A 17,500-nucleotide genomic window follows, 5' to 3' on the forward strand; every position below is an offset into this window, starting at 1 on the left:
ATACATATATATATATATATATATATATATATATATATATATATATATATATATATATATATATATATGTATCTATATTGCGATGAAGAAAAAACTTCTTTCTAAGCAACCTCACCAGGTTTTTCTAACAATAATGTAAAAGGTAAAAGAATGAAATATATTTTACTCATTTTTAAGTAAAAAAAACTGTGGGTTTCACTCGCCCCTTCCCCAATTCTCTCCTTTCCCTATATGGGTAAACCCTTAATCCCTCTCTCTGTTCAAAGTGACTGCCTGAGGTCCTGATTTCTAGGTTCAGTTTTCAAATATGCAAATCCCTCCCCAGCAGCGGACGACCGTAAGGGAAGGAGCCAAAAAGAGAAAGTCTGGCCACCATTGCACCCAGGAATGACCTATGTGCATAACTATATAGAAAACGAGGAGGGAATTGACTCGCGCACCACTTACAATGACGCCAAGGCGTAATCCCGAAGGTTATATACGGACCATGAAACAGCAGTCAGAGAGAGAAGTGCTCAGAACTCCATTGAGGACACTTACTGTCCATCCTTCTTGCCTCTCCCTTGTACTCCCTCCACGTGTTTGACCGCAAGATTCGAACCAGTACACTTGTTGCAGCATCCCTTCATTTTCCTCCCTCCACCGCCAGCACCCCTATTGGATGATGGCAGCGTTATCCTGATGAAGGTAATGTACCAGAATAAGGTACCTTAGTCAGCCACAATCCTGTTATTTCTCTGTCTGATTTATTTTCTGTTTCCATTGTGCGATCACCCTCAGTAATTGATGTTGAAGTATTAGGTGTTAACGTAATTCTGCATTAGTGTTGAACTGAGTTATTTGGCACCCTTTGTGCACTCCCTCAGTTCCCTTTGAGATTATTATGATTTTGCAAGTAACTGTCTTGTATCTCATTGCAGATTGGCCTTGGCTGTGGAATCAAATCTCGGCTCTATCCCATGTTCAGTGGCCTTAGACCACCCATTAATCTACCCCTCTGTAATGTTCCTGTTATGAAGACATCATTGGTGTAGAATATTTCTCCAGTGTAGAATTCATTCATTTAGCAGGACCTTATTGTCACCTGCCCCGTAATTCTTCATTCTTCTGATCTGTGTTTGTTATGTAAATATAATTATTAAAGAGAACCCCTTGAGTTTACATAATCTTTCCCTCAATGAAGGAGGCCCTAAGCCGCATTTTTCTCCCTTGATTTCCCATCTACGGAGCTGTCTTAACCAGTCTGATTTAGTCAGATTTTTGGAAAGTATAGTAGTTTTTCTTGGTAATGTAAAGAACTCCCTGTGATTATCCATTGCAGCCCAGAATTCAGTAAATATCTATGGCACATTTGTAGCATTGTCGAGCATGTCTGCAAGTTGCAATTGCAACTTATCAGCTGAATAGTGAGTGCTAAGCTGGCCTCATGATTAGAGACGACCCTGGTAGCATACCCCGCCCCCCGCATAACCCTTTTCAGGCAAATGAGAAGAGCCAGTTCCATAGGTTTATGCTAGGTGCGAAACGTGACTGCTATCAGTATTAGGTTATTGATAGACCACGTGCATGCCGATCCAGTTATGAGAAGAGAGAGCGTATTACCCATTCCACAAGATTTTTGTGCTATTGCATGTTAGCTGCATGTTACAAGAATAGGAAGCTAGGAATGAAACTCAGTGAAGAGTTAATAAAAGGAATAGTGCCCTTATTCCTCCGTCCACATGATAATGACAATTTGAAAGTCCTGAATTCCTAGATAGGCACATTGTGTAGGCAACCAACCACGGCTTTGACTCCAGCTATTTTCATATCACTGGATTTATCCTCTTTCTCTCTCTCTCTCTCTCTCTCTCTCTCTCTCTCTCTCTCTCTCTCTCTCTCTCACTTGATCGATAAATAAAGTTAGGAAGCATATAGGAATCAACAAAACTTTCGCTCTCAAGTCGAGAGAATAGTAAATTCCGACCTGGAATCTTCAACTCCAGGCCACATGGCCCCACCCCTAACTGCCCGCCATATTTAATTGTGAGTTCGGTTAAAAATTCAATAGTTACAAATGCATGGCGTTCATGTATAAATCCCTTTCCTTCACTAGCTAATTTTATCCATATGTTTGGGCAGCCTGCTGCATTTTTGAGAATACAAATTTTAAATTCTTTAACTGAGTTGGATATTCCTCAGCGAGCCCGCAGTATTCCCATAAATTTTTTTATTGAACAATATATCAGCGTGTTCTTCCTTTCCCAGCATGGGAAAGGTTGCCCAGACGAACACCAGACAAGCAGTCACGAGTACCCCCCACCAGCCTGACTCATTCATTGATGGCAGATGTCACTGGACTACAGGCAGACGTAAACACTAATGTACTACCAGTCACATGAGTTAAGGTTTGCTTTTGATAAAGGAGAATAACAATTTCTTTTCTTCCCCATGCATGAGCTTTTGGCAGTCCGGACTGCCGGCGCATGATAAGTTCAAGCATTTTTGTCTTACCCTCGTGCGTTGTAATTTTGATATTCGATAGGATCGATGTGCTGTTTTCACCATGCCACATTTAAATTGTTTCTCCACTAATAGAATGTACATAGAGGTTTACTTTAGCTTGGGCTAATTTTCATTCATTACAAATGACTGAGTCTTATTCAGACAGAATTCCCTCATTACGAACAACTGAGCATTATTCAGACAAATTCGAGTCTTTTCAGACATTCTGAGTCTTTCGAGACACCCTGAAATTTGAGTCTTTCAGAAACCCTGAGTCTTTCGAGACACCCTGAAATTTGAGTCTTTTCAGACGCCCTGAGTCTTTCGAGACACCCTGAAATTTGAGTCTTTTCAGACACCCTGAGTCTTTCAAGACATCCTGAAATTTGAGTCTTTTCAGACACCCTGAGTCTTTCAGACACCCTGAAATGTGAGTCTTTTCAAACATATTGATTATCCTTTTACATACCCTAAGTTCTCCGGAACACCCTAACCCCCACGCTACAGCCAGCCACATCCGTGCACAAATGAAGCCAATCGCATTCTGTTTTGAACAAACCTAAAGGATCACGCCCATATAAGCATTATCTCAAGATGACTACGACATCCAGAGCCCAGCAAAATGAGGACTTCAAGTTCTACATGTCCACTGGAAAGGACATGGGACTGTCAGGACTAACCCTGAAGGATTGGGTCCAAGAGAGTAGACGATGCCAAGGCGGAAAGAGAGGTAGAAAGAATAGCTCGGGAGAAACAAGAAGAGGCAGAAAGGCGGGAGAAGGAGAAAGAAATAATAGCCCGGGAGATACAAGAAGAGGCAGAAAGGCAGGAGAAGGAGAAAGAAAGAATAGCCCGGGAGAAACAAGAAGAGGCAGAGAGGCAGGAGAAGGAGAAAGAAAGGCAGGAGAAGAAGAAAGAAAGAATATCCTGGGAGAAACGAGAAGAGGCAGAAAGGCAGGAGAAAGGGAAAGAAAAAGAGAGGGAGAAAGAAGGGGCCCATCAGCTTGCAATGGCAGCCCAAGGTGTGCGCAACACACTAACGTCCTCTCCACATTCAACCCTCAGCAGTGTAGGCTCCCTCATAAGAAAATGGGACAAAGCCAAGCCTGAAGCCTGGCTTAACCATATTGAAAATGTCCTGAAGACCTTTCAGCCCTCTACTGAAGAAATGTCTCTGATCCTGGGAAGGCACCTTGAAGGGAAAGGTCCCATTGCATTCAATGATCTCCAACCTGAGGATCAAGGAAATGTCACCCTTGTCCACCAAGCCATCATAAAAGCTTTTGAGATAACTCCCGACCCTTGGAGGAAAAGATGGTGAAATATGCCCAAAGAGTCAGGCCAAACCTGGTCTGAGTGGATTTTTAAAAAGACCCAAGCCTTAAAACGATGGCTAGAATCTCTCAAAGCCACTAGTGCAGAGGAAATCCTTAAACTCTTCCAGCTCGAGGACTTTTTACACCCATCTGTGCCACAAGGTGCCTAAGATGGTGGTCGAGTGCTGTCATTGGGCTGACAAATGGGATATGAATCATCCTCATCTTAGTTTCCATGGACGAAAATTATATCCCTCCTCACCTGCCTCAACCGACTCCCAGCAACCTCCCAAGAATGGGCACCCTCATAAGAAACCTGTGTGTGGGTATTGTAAAAGAACAGGGCACGCCACTGAACAGTGCCGCTTGAAGGCTGACAGTCAGCCAGAAAATCCCTCTACATCCTCAAATGGGACTTTATGGGCACTCCACCTAACGGGCAAAATACCCTAATAATAAATCAAGTACTCCCGACATTACCGTGGCAGTCACCGACCCAAAATCCTTAGGCCCTCCAGCCCAGACTCCCATATATGTGGCACCTCCCCGAGGTAGATGCCCTGCCAGCCAGGTCAAGACATTTGATGACTCTGGCGAACAAATGTCCCTCATAAGGGGAGACAAAGTTCCCATTGAACTAACATAAACAGACGTAAACTCATCACTGTTGACGGTACCAATCACTTTAAAATGATACTTCCTACTGATAAGCTGAGGATCACGAGACCTCATTGATCTAAAATCTGCGACCTCGCAGTAGCCAGACACATTCCTGGAAGTTATGACATCCTCCTGGGGCAAGATTTCCAGTCCCCATCTAATTTACAGCAATCCTGGGGTCCAGACCCCTCAATTCATTCATTAGGCATGAGTAAACCTCAACAACCTGCATTCATCCCGCTGCCAGTGCCACCTGAGTACACTGTACAGTGGTCACCTCCATCTGGGTAGATTTCAAGGCCCAGTCCTGTGCCAGGCCCTGCCCCAGTGCCAGTGCCAGGGCACCAAATAGATCTCCCTCCAGGAGATCCCCAACTTGAGTCACAATCTCTGCCAGTGTCACTCGGGTGCACTGAGCAGTGCCAAGCGTCAAGCAAATTCCCGACACAATACCAGTGCCTGATCCTGCCTTAGTGCCAGTCCCCGATCTCCATTCAAGAGATCCCAGTCTGGGTCCTCTCTCTTCTCCCAGTTTGGCTCTGCTATAAATGCTGGTAAGAGAGACGGATTCTTCCTACCATAGCAGAAGCTCACCCAAAGGTGCAGCCTCGCAACCCGTGCCTGAGCTGGTCACTCTTACCTGTGAGCCTCTCACGCCCACAACAACCACTTCCTCTCTTTCCCAGGATAAGGATTCTGCCACATCTCAACCGGCCGATGAATTCACAGAACTGCAACGACTCAGGGTAGAGCCTGTAACAAATGACCCTACTTTGGCTGTCAGGGGAGCTGACACAGGTGGCACTCCATCGTTCTCCTTAGGCTTGGTTCAACCAGTACCCCTACCATGGAAAACCGTCCACCTAAAAAAGGTAGTCGGAAGAAAAATCACGGGCGTAGATAACTCCAGGTAGCTTAAAGAGAGCCACTGAGCTCCTGGCACCAGTGCCGACCTGGCACAGTGCTATTCCTTTATCCCACAAAGACTTTGGCACCTCTATGCAGAAGAGGATGTCAGGCTTCTTCGCCTATTTATTTTCCTTATAACTTTGTAATTTATTCTTTTCCTTTAACTTTTCCCTTTCCTTATTTTGATTATTACTCACATTTATTTTATGCCTTACAAGGGTTCGAATTTTACTTCTTCCCACTCCGCCAATGCAGAGTGCAATTGATAGATATTCCAATTTTGTAAGTCCTATGACTTCTCTTTCATGCCTATCAAGGAATGATACATTTTACAATAATATATGCCATAGCCATTAGGTATTACCATATGAATGCCAACTTGGAACAGTGCCATTATCGTAGATGTTGGCAAATGATCCTGCCATAGGGGCCGTGTCCTCTGACTGCCTTGTGGCCTTTTTGGGCTAAAGAATGAACCTAGCCATTTTTCCATAGGCTAAGGAATATAATTTCAGCATATTTAATCATCATCTTATTATAACAATCATTAACTACTTGGAATCTATTATCTATTCTCTTTGTTAATTTTTTTAATAAATCTAGAGTCCCAGACTCACAAACTTGTGTTATAGTGGCCAAGTGGCACTGAACCGTTGCTCTCAAGTATCGTGGCAAAACCTAACTAAGCCCACTCTTACTTTATTGTAATGCCTCTTCAAGGCAGACTAACTGCATGTATGCAAAACTCATGTTTGAATTATTAAGAGTGCATGAAGTGTCTCTAGAATTAACCTAGTATTAATTCACTATTTTTAACTGTACTATTACGTTGTGAATATAGTTTGATTGACATTCATCATACGCTGCTTTAACATAATAGGAATTTAATGACAGAATATTTTATTTCTAGCAGCAAATATTTATTCTGCGTTAAACGTAAATGTCGCAATTGATGTTTTGCCTCTTGAAATTAATTGCAATGCAGAAATTTAAGTTAGAATTTAGGGCACCAAAGGGAAGTGAGAGAGAAATAAATTGAAGTCTTTAAGTGAGTTTGCTTGCTGGTAATCATTCTCACCCAATCTAGGGTGTGAATGCTAACTTGGATGGGGAGTTTCGATGAAGAAAACTTCTTTCTAAGCAACCTCACGTTTTTTATAATAACAATGTAGCAGATAAAAGAATAAAACTCATTTTACTCAATTTTAAGTAAAAGAACTGTGGGTTTCACTCGCCCCTTCACCAATTCTCTCCTTTCCCTATATGGGTAAGCCCTTAATCCCTCTCTCTGTTCAAAGTGACTGCCTGAGGTCCTGATTTCTAGGTGCAGCTTTTGAAGATGCAAATCCCTAGCCAGTGGCAGACGACCAGAAGGGGAGGAGTCAAAAAGAGAAAGTCTGGCCACCATTACACCCAGGAATGCCCCACATGCATAGCTCTATAGAAAAAGTGGCGGGGATTGAATTGCACGCCAGTTACAATGATACCAAGGCGTAATCCCCATATTTATGTATGGACCATGAAACAGCAATCAGAGAGAAGCTCTCAGAACTCCATTAAGGGCACTTGCTGTCCATCCCACTTGCCTCTCCCTTGTACTCCCTCCACGTGTTTGACCGCAAGTTTCGAACCAGTACACTTTTGTAGTGGCATCCCTTCATTTTCCTCCCTCCACCGCCAGCACCCCTGTTGGACGAGGACATCGTCATCCTGACGAAGGTAATGTACCAGAATAAGGTTTCTTAGTCAGTCATGATCCTGTTATTTCTCTGTCTGATTTATTTTCTATTTCCATTGTGCAATCACCCTCAGTAATTGGTGTTGAAGTATTAAGTGTTAACGTAATTCTGCATTAGTGTTGAACTGAGTTATTTGACACCATTTATGTGCTCCCTCAGTTCCCTTTGAGATTATTATTATTTTGCAAGTAACTGTCTTGTATCTCATTGCAGATTGGCCTTAGCTGTGGAACCAAATCTCGGCTCTATCCCATGCTCAGTGGCCTTAGGCAACCCCTTAGTCTGCCCCTCTGTGATGTTCCTGTTATGAAGACATCATTGGTGTAGAATATTTCTCCAGTGTAGAATTCATTCATTTAGCAGGACCTTATTGTTACCTGCCCCATAATTCTTCATTCCTCTGATCTGTGTTTGTTATGTAAATATAATTATTTAAGAGAACCCCTGAGTTTACGTAATCTTTCCCTCAGTGAAGGAGGCCCTAAGCGCATTGTTCTCCCTTGATTTTTCATCTACGGAGCTGCCTTAACCAGTCTTATTTAGTCAGATTTTTGGTAGAATATAGCAGTTTTTCTCGGTAATGTAAAGCACTCCCTGTGATTATCCGTTGCAGCCCAGAATCCAGTAAGTATCAAAGGCACATTCGTAGAAATATATGTGAGTATATATGTGAGTATATATATATATATATATATATATATATATATATATATATATATATATATATATATATATATGTGTGTGTGTGTGTGTGTGTATATATACATGCTGTACATACATATACACGAGTCTATGTGTGAGAGAGAGAGAGAGAGATAGAGGGTGACTTTGACTGACTGTACTATACAAGTATGCGGGAAGTATTACATGTCCACTAAAACACCATACTGATTTATGTTCAGTAAGTTTCTTGACATAAAATATTTTTCTTTCTATTCATATACATGATACTTTATCTTAGACGGTAGCTCCAATTTCTTAATATTCCCTCGTTTTGAATTCAAAGTCAAGGCTTTGAAAGTGCTCCAAGATCTAAGCCAAAGCACCAGCACATATTTAGGGCACAGACACACCTCTTCGGCAAAAGTATTTTTGTCGATGATTAAGTCTAGTGCGAATTTTAGAAGTGCATACCTCCACTCTTATCTTGAAGATTAAATCATGACGTGGTTTTGTAACTATAAACGCCACTACTGCTGTTACTATTGTTGGTGCTAACTCCAGTGGTGAAAATAGCCACGATAATGATTTTGCTGATGGATACTGCTAAAAAAATCGCCGTATATATATATATATTAGTAAAGCAATAAACAGGCAGATATTTCACTGTAATATTTTGAATACTGATGTGCCAGTATCAGTTTCCATCCTTTACTGACTCTACACGTTGCATTTCAAAAAGTAAAAAAGCTTGTCTATCCTGCAGACCGTAAAGAAAATCAATTTCTTTACGTAGAACTCCTTAAACTGCGTAGAGTACAGCAGCTGTACAGAACTATCATCGTGAAAAGCTGTTATGTCAAATAAATCCGAAGAGGCTCGTTAGAGGAGACGCCAGATTTTCCGTCTATGAGGAGTGACAGATGGAGGCTTCATGTTAGTGACGAACGAGGTCTTTGGGGCTTATCTTTTTTTTATTGTAGTTTATATATATGTGTGTATATACATGTGTGTGTGTGTGTGTGTATTCAAGTAAGATGTTTCCCCTAAATAATGTGGCTTCCAAGAATATGCAATACTTTACCTTCTGCATTGTGAATGAATCCCAGTAGCAGAAACTTCTGCAAAATTAGCCGTTTCATACACATTCATACATGGCTCATCAGCAGGGCATCGAAACCCACTACAGATTCTTACTCCCGAGATGTTTGAGGCCCTTACTTTCCAATGCCTTTCTCTCTGTCTCTCAGTTACACAGCAATTTCTCTGTTTCCTTGTCCCCCCCTTTTCCCTAATACTTCCAAACTGTATACTCTCTTCATCGACTTACCATTCTCCAGTCGTTGCACATGACCGAACCATCTCAAACCCCTGTGATTGATCTACCCTGTCAGCTTTACCAGCCCTGTTATCTCTTCTCTTATCTCCACGTGTCTCACTCCTCGGTGTGTGAGTCATGTACTGCTTACTGTATTCACAATAACGTCCTTTGCTTCTGTCGTAGAACGTCTGCGCTTTTGCAGATTTTAGAGTGCAAGGGAATTTCATTATCACGACTAATAACCCCGCATTATTCAATGAGCTATTCGTTATATGTGTCTCGTCTTTACTCTCCTCAAAAGTGAAAAGTGAAAAATCTGTTTCGACAAAGTATTACATTTTTAACAGAGTTTGATAACTTTCTTTCCCAGCAATTAGAATATGTAAACATCACCGTATTTTACAGAGTACACAAAAATCCTGTCCTTTTTATGGTATTTGATGACATCAAAACGCACTATTATGAGGAAAATTCCGGTGTAGAAATCAGGAACCACATTATCTTCACAGCTTTTAATTACGTTCATCTATTACCAGAATGTCATTACTAAAAGAAGAATATTACAATACCGTGTAAAAATGAATGACTTTGTGACTTTACAAGAGAATTGTTTGGCTACTCACTGACGCGTAAAATTTCGATGGGTTGGCATGAGGAAGGTCTCAGCACACACAAGACATTACTGTAAACTTGGGCTCAGGAAGAAATGAATAACGATGAAGTGATGAAACCAGATGTTCGCAATGTATATTTATGATTGTCAGCCATGAGTGGGTTATGGTTCTTACTACGATTACGTGATTTATTCTATAAAACTGAGTACTTCAGCTTGCAAGTAACATCTGACTGTGCCATAAGCTGTAAGGTTGTTACGAGTAATGGCTAACTGAGCGCTAAGCAGCTCTTGAACTATTTACATTTCAAGTATCACGACATGTGTGAACACTTCGGGGGTCAATAATATCTGGAGGTGTTGCTAGTATACTAGTACTACGTACTTCAGTGTTCTTCCACAAGGCGGCGCTGCAGAGCCTATGTGGCACATGAATATAGTGGCAATTGAAGTTTGGATATCAGAACATCATTAACATTTTATATACCACATAATATAGAGTAAGAAATATCTTGCTCCTTATTATAAATGTTTAGTAATAAGTGGGCCTATAGGTATTATGCTGGTTGTGTCAAAAAGTCTTGTTTAGTAAAAATTTTACTGTGATTCATAAGGACACCTACTGTATTTTGTCAGTAATTAAGAATTATCTGCACTACGTAGGCCTTTAGGAGAAGTATAAGACAGTTATCAGGCCCGTTCTATTATATGGGGCAGAAACTTGGGCACTTAAGAGGAAAGAACCGAGATGAGGATGGAGAGATGGATTACTGGAATATCACTACTGGAAAGGAGGGAGAGTCAAGATATAAGAAGAATGTGTGGTATATGTAATGTAAAAGAGGGAAACTCGTCTGAGGACTACGGCCATGTAATGAGAAGAGAGGATGTGGAACCAATCAAGAGAGCTAAGTGATGGGGAGGAGGTGTGTGGGGGCGTCAGTGGATCACATGGATGGATGTGGTGAGGCGGGACATGGGTGAGGTGGGACTTGGGGAAGAAGATGCAAGGAACAGAAATAGATGGAGGAAGCTGATTCAAGCGGCCGACCCTGCTATACAGTGGGATTAATAAGGTCGAAAGAAGAAGAAGAAAAAGAAGACGTCTTTTAAGAACAATTGTATTCCAAATAAGTCTAAATTACTTTCCCATGCCAGTCCTTCTTTAACAATTCTTAAGTATCGTTCCAAAGCGTTAGAATAGAAAGAAATTACTTTGCTAGCCTTTTCTGTCGTTGGTTTATTTACAATAAGCTTTTTAATATTTGAGATTTACCCAAAACCAATGCAAAATTCTTTACTTCTACTACAATATTATTATTATTATTATTAAAATAGTTAACGAGACCACTGAGCTGACTAATCAGCTCGCACAGGGCTGGCCCGAAGGATTAGGATGAAATACCAGGTCTAGGCCATAGGCCTAGAACTGGGACCAAACAGGTCATTCGCATGATGATGAATAAATGAAAATGAAGTTTAAAAGAAAAAACTGTATAACAAACACGCTTTACTCTGAAACACATGTATACAATAAATACATTTGCTCGTTTCCATGCATACAAAAACAAAAGAAAAATTAAAGATTAAAAAATAAAATAAAATTTCAAAAAATTAAAAATTAAAATTCAGAATTTTTTTTCACTAAACGCCCTACAGGCTTCTGTATTTTCATTATTTACTTGGTTTTATATTTTGTCTATCAAGTTACACTTTTTAATGAAAGTTAAAATTGGGATGACTGAAAATGTATAAGATTCTGATAAAATTCCCCCCATCGATTTATTTCCAAAGGTTGAACAATAATATTTCGAAATATATCGTACAGTAATGATTAACTTACCTGTATAAAATAATATATAATTACATAATGCTTAAACGAGAGGGAAAAAAGGCAATCTGCCGCCTTAGTGTTTTGCCTCTATCATGCTGGATTAGGAATTTCAATATGGTCTCCCGAGGTCACAAGCTCGGCAGGGAGATCTCCACTCCATGCTATTGACGCTCTGTGTGTGAACATGAATGGTAGCCTATTCACGAGAGCAGTTGATGAACTGAAATGCCAAGCTACTTTCGCTTTCTAAGAACTCTCTTTCCTTTTCGCCTATTGTTCTCCCACGCTCATTTTTTCGTTTTTTACAGCCTACTGAAGGTTTGGACTTCTTTTCCTTCTTTTTTCATAAACGTTGAAGTCTTTGAAGTGCGGTGGGACATCAGATGCTGAGGCCTAAAAATATATAGATCTGAGTCACAGCTATTCTTAAAAACTTGGGCTAAGACCAGAGGCAGAAATACTCCTGACTCACTGGTGCACATTTTTGGCCAGCAACCTAGGCCTAAGGAAAGCTATATTGAGAACTTAGGGCTCTAGGCCCTCCTAGGTGATTCATTCTTCTAAAAATAAAAAGTACCAACTAAAACAAACTTTCCAAGACCATGCGCTTAAAAAAAGATTTTGTAAGTTATCGGAAATCCTAGAAATGACGTTTAATAACCAAAAAACAAAAAATCAAAACGCATGGCCTTGTCAAGACGACACCCATGTCTCTGGGCAATATAAAACCCCAGACAACTTTACCCAGATGTTCAGGAATTCACTGAGGTCTCACAGAGACCAAAAGAGCTCATCTTTGATGTTTATAACCAATAACTCCTGACTCAATTATGAAAAATAGGAAACATGCCTTGAACTCAAACACCTAAATGATATCTTAGCGACTCTTATTTGGAAGCATTTTCCTCTTACAACTCATGACTTGTAGATCCGGTTTCGTCTTTAACAATTATTGCCAGACGGTGCAATTACCGGGGAAGACAGCCATAAAATAAAGTCGTTGCAATAACAATAATAATTATTATTATTATTATCATCATTATTAATTGGCTGGGAGACCTTCTCTTATTGCAGTAGTAATGTTAAAAGTCGTTATTATTACTAAATAAAAGGGTGATAAGACCCTGGCACAAAGTCGCCACATCTTGATTTTTAAGTGTTCAACTTTAAATATCCTTGGTCATTCCTTAAAACTTTTGTTCATAAACAAGACTAGACTGCTGTTCAAACTAATGAATTTTCCTAAGTAGGCAGCAGAAGTGGCGAATTCCCGTTCTTGAGACTGCCTTTTTGGTTAGGTTGCAAATCAATGGAACTACAAGAGATTTCAAACTGTTGAAATCTTTGTTGAAGCCTCCAGGTTTTGAGAATATTGGAAACGAGATACTGTATGAGTAGACGGTTGGCTCCCACCGACCGCCCCCCCAACCCCACCCCTCCTTGAATGTTTCACATATATGTATGTACACTGACATTTATCTGCATACAAACCACAATGAGCAAGGAGTGTCCCACAAATAAAAGAAAAAGCAATAGCAACAAATGCGAGCAACCTTTGCGCTTCCTCTTGGGTCCTATCAAGCCTTATGACTGGGATATTACGACGAAGGAACACATTCCAATTTAAATGGAAATGGATTTTCTAGTTGACAGTTTTGGATATAAAATTGGTCGAGTCGACGGTATTTTTCGAGGACAAACTATATGAACTAAGTTAAGTATACCTTAGTTTAACCAGACCACTGAGCTGATTAACAGCTCTCTTAGGGCTGGCCTGAAGGATTAGATTTATTTTACGTGGCTAAGAACTAATTGGTTACCTAGCAACGGGACCTACAGCTTATTGTGGAATCCGAACCACATTATAGCAAGAAATGAATTTCTATCACAAGAAATAAATTCCTATAATTCTTCATTGGCTGGTCGGAGAATCGACGCGAGGCCAGCAGAGTGCTAGCTGAGAACGGTACCCACTAGTCGAGTGTGAGGAACACTATATCAATTACTTCAGCGGGGAATCAATAAAGACTTTATGCTTTCAATTCCAGTTCTTTGACAAAGGATTTATGCTCATACCAATTATCCTTATAAATAAGGCAGCCTTCGCCATTTACCGAAGTAAATTAGTTACCATTACCGAATATAATCCAAGGTGAATCAACATATGCCTGGATTAGTATTATCAAAACTAATAAGAATTTTCATATTAGAATTTTACTCGCTGCTTATGTTCACGTTCGCTTGGAACAATCTTTTATCGCGAGGCTCACATGAAAATAATCTTGACGAAGACTAATATATACTAGAGTACATGCTTCATTTGTAAGGTTTGTGCTTCCTGACACTCCAGCTAAAAGTGAAATGAAGGGCTTTATTGGGAGTTCATTAACTCCCTTAATATTATACTAATCTGCGGTTTTCAATTTGTCATTATGCTTTTCGGTCTCAAGTTTGAGACAATGGATCATATAAAAATTTTGTACTCGAAGCAACCCTCTTAAGAGGGTTTGTTCAGAGTTGAAGAACGGGAGAACCAAGTTTTGTATGGTTTAGTGTATGTAGGTGTGTGTGTGAGAGAGAGAGAGAGAGAGAGAGAGAGAGAGAGAGAGAGAGAGTGAGTGTATGTGTGTGTGTGTGTGTGTGTTACGCAAAATTGTGGTTCAGAGGCATGTATAATTTGAAAGGTATTCTTTAAAACAGCAAAAATATTGAAAAGCTGGAGTTTGAATTTGATCGAAGACAGAAGTTGCTGGTAAAGAACTGTCAACTTTGTTAAATTTATTTGTTATTTTAGGTTTGTTTTCTGACGCGTTCATATCGTTAGAGGCATTTCTGTTTCCAATTATTCATCACTGAAACAAAAGTTGTCGCCTTTGGCGGAAGTTTTCATGCAGGAAAAGTATTTTGATAAACGCAGAATTAAGAAAGTCAGTGTGTCAAAAATACTTAATAAAGTCAAATGAAGGTTTATTTTTGTTAACTGCTTCCTCATTTAAAGACAGTAGCCACTAGTAGCGTTTTTTAAATAAAAACAAATTGCGAAAGCGGTGAAGAACTAACATTCGCCACATGTACATTATTATGACGAAGTATTGGAAACATTGGAAACTTAAGGGCCATGTTTTGTGAACGAGGTCGCAACCTTTTATTTCTTTACTTCAAAATTTGTATGTATGTCTTTCTACTTTTAAGCCTGATTTATCTATCTATCTATCTGTTTGTTTCTGTTCGTACTGTCGACAGAAACAATTCAAGAATGAGAGTCAAGATTTATCTGAAGTGGGTGTTGCTCCCTTCTCAAGATGCTCTGTTGGATAACCGCCTCACGCGCCTGAAGCGGCATTTGCGCGCCTGGGCCTTCCTTCAATTCTGTGACCTTGAAGGCTGTTTTTATCATCCATTGTATCCTGTGACAGCTCAACCTAATCATTTCTTTAGGAATTCTATGACTTACGTGAACTGAATATTTAAGGAAAGTATTAGTAATAGAAGTGGCTGACATGTTTTCGTTAAAACAAAGCTTTTATATGTGACATTTGCCGGAGAAAATTATAATCATTCTTATAAACTTACTTTGGCTAACTGGAAATCCCGGACTTTATGTATTGAAGAATTTCTTCTAGCCAGCGTCGTCATCGTTCCGCAAAGGGTCTGAAAAAGAGGGAATGATTCGTTAGACGAATTTTCTATTAATCGTTGCAGTCTTTCATTACACAACAACCGTTCGTCAACTATCGTGCCCACAGTTTCTCTTTTTCGAAGTTCTTTTATTAGATTATTATTCTCTTCTACCCAAAAAAAAAAAAAGATTCGTTGCCGCCGTATGTTCACAAGAGTGAGTAAACAGAACAAAATAACACTAAACTAGAACATTCAAGTTACAGCCATGCCATCTTTGTATATTTAATTGAGATGTTTTGGTCACCGAACTTCGTCAGCATCATACAGCTGCTCGTTAACATACTGTATACTGACGAAATGTCCATTATAATAGCGATGAGAAATTTTGGCGAGTTTGCCTCGTCATAATATCAATAAGCGAGACTTCATGCATTTCTTGTCCGTAGGTGATCATTGCCTTCAAAGCATTTCTAGAATCAGTTGCGTTTCTGAAGTATGGGTTTTTACTTTCAAGTGTACGGTTTTGTTTTTTTATTATGCAGCTTAATCTCAGCCGGATACTTTGTTATCAGAATTCTGTTGATCTATTACACTATTAGTCGGCATTTTATGCTTACCATAACTATTTATAACACTTATGCAACTTTTGGACCGTTCGTCCGTACTTCCTTTGGTATAATTTCGGAAAAAATGACCGGGTTTTTCCATGATACTTTGCCTTTTTTATATATTCACAGGAAACCAGAAATTTAATTATTATTTCAACGTTTATTTTGTTATAAGAGAAACTTTTTAGACCATGACTCGCAATGGTAAAACATATCCTCGATTCTGTTCCATTATCATGAAACACCGACTCAAGTAATCACAAACAAATTTGCAGGAAACTACGCTGAATCGTTCACGCACGAATGGAAGACGCCATATTAACGACAGTTCCTCTGGCTTAACTTTGCGACATAGCTTAGGCTCTCTCTCTCTCTCTCTCTCTCTCTCTCTCTCTCTCTCTCTCTCTCTCTCTCTCTCTCTCTCTCTCTCTCTGGCAGGCAGTGTCCTCGTTGTCTTTTTCCGTGAGAGACGTGTCACTGCAGTATTTTTTCGTTATACAAAGTAAGTGTTCAGAAATATCCTTTAAACGATTCATAGACGATATGAAAAGATTTGCTTTAGAAATAAATTTTGATGGGTACATCAAAGAAGACTCTGTTCTCTGAGAATGCTTTATTCCCACTAGATAAATAGAAATTTTCCTAAAGTAGCAAATTCATCTGTAACGTTTTTTAATATTTACATCCTTAATTAAAAAAATCTTAGATCAATGATAATATATTTTTGGGAGTGTACTCAGTAGCTGTTATAATTTTCCGACACATGTAAAAGGACATTCAAGCACAGAAAACAATCCAAGCAGACAGAAAATCAAATCATGTGAGTGTTCAACATATGCTGGGTTCTCTGTCTTGCAGATTAGAGAACAACATTCATTCAGAAGCGATTCTGACGTTGCCAGGTTGACATTCATTCCAATAATCGCCCTATCTGGCGGTGATCTTAGCGGCAACAGGTTTACTAGGAACAGGATATTCCGAACACGGCAGGAATCCATCTGCACGCTGTCTGTCTCATCTTGCCTCAATCTACCTTCACCCTGAGAAAATCATTTAGGACAATAATACGTCCGTGGTTAAAACGGGACATTTGTGTAAGAATGCCTTGCGAAAATACAGCTTACGATTTTAGCGCTGAAAATCGTATATTATCTAGAGAATTATAACATATAATATATATATATATATATATATATATATATATATATATATATATATATATATATATATATATATATATATATATATATCAGTGTGTGTTCAGTGCCCACGTCCGCAGTGTAACTGACAAAATCGCCTTTCTTGTGTCGAACGTTTTTATATTATATCATTACTCTAAGGATCCCTATATGACAAAGATAAAAGGAATTCTTTTTTTCATTCTCGAGTTTTTATCTCTAATGTCTTAATATTTCTCGGTGAATCACCCCCTCCGCCCACCCACCCCCGGCCTCTCTCTCTCTCTCTCTCTCTCTCTCTCTCTCTCTCTCTCTCTCTCTCTCTCTCCCTCTCTCTCTCTCATAAAATCCGCTTCTGGTTTGGGTTACCTACTGTAAGTGGCTGAAATTGCTTCCGACTGGTGCCAAAGAGATTTCAGAAAAAGATGGGAGCCCGTTATTTTTCCGCAATTTTAACCTTCGCTTCTGTAATTTAACTGATATGATTGGTGACGAAATCCACAATGATGTCAGTGTAAACATATATCAGAAATATATGCAAAACGAGAGCTTTCGAG

The 17,500-nt window shown here is 39.7% G+C and overlaps 1 protein-coding gene across 2 annotated transcripts in view; it reads right to left on the reverse strand.

The window, feature by feature from the left end:
• The window catches only part of LOC136850575 (serine/threonine-protein kinase meng-po-like), a 168,102-nt gene that overhangs the window by 112,893 nt on the left and 37,709 nt on the right, over positions 1-17,500 (reverse strand). For both annotated transcript variants that reach the window (XM_067124200.1, XM_067124199.1), the window contains exon 2: positions 15,110-15,187. In XM_067124200.1, the coding sequence (XP_066980301.1) occupies positions 15,110-15,172 (63 nt within the window). In that variant the 5' untranslated portion in view covers positions 15,173-15,187. The remainder of the gene's footprint in view (positions 1-15,109; positions 15,188-17,500) is intronic.

Source organism: Macrobrachium rosenbergii, chromosome 22, assembly GCF_040412425.1.
Source record: "Macrobrachium rosenbergii isolate ZJJX-2024 chromosome 22, ASM4041242v1, whole genome shotgun sequence".
Lineage (NCBI taxonomy): Eukaryota > Metazoa > Arthropoda > Malacostraca > Decapoda > Palaemonidae > Macrobrachium > Macrobrachium rosenbergii.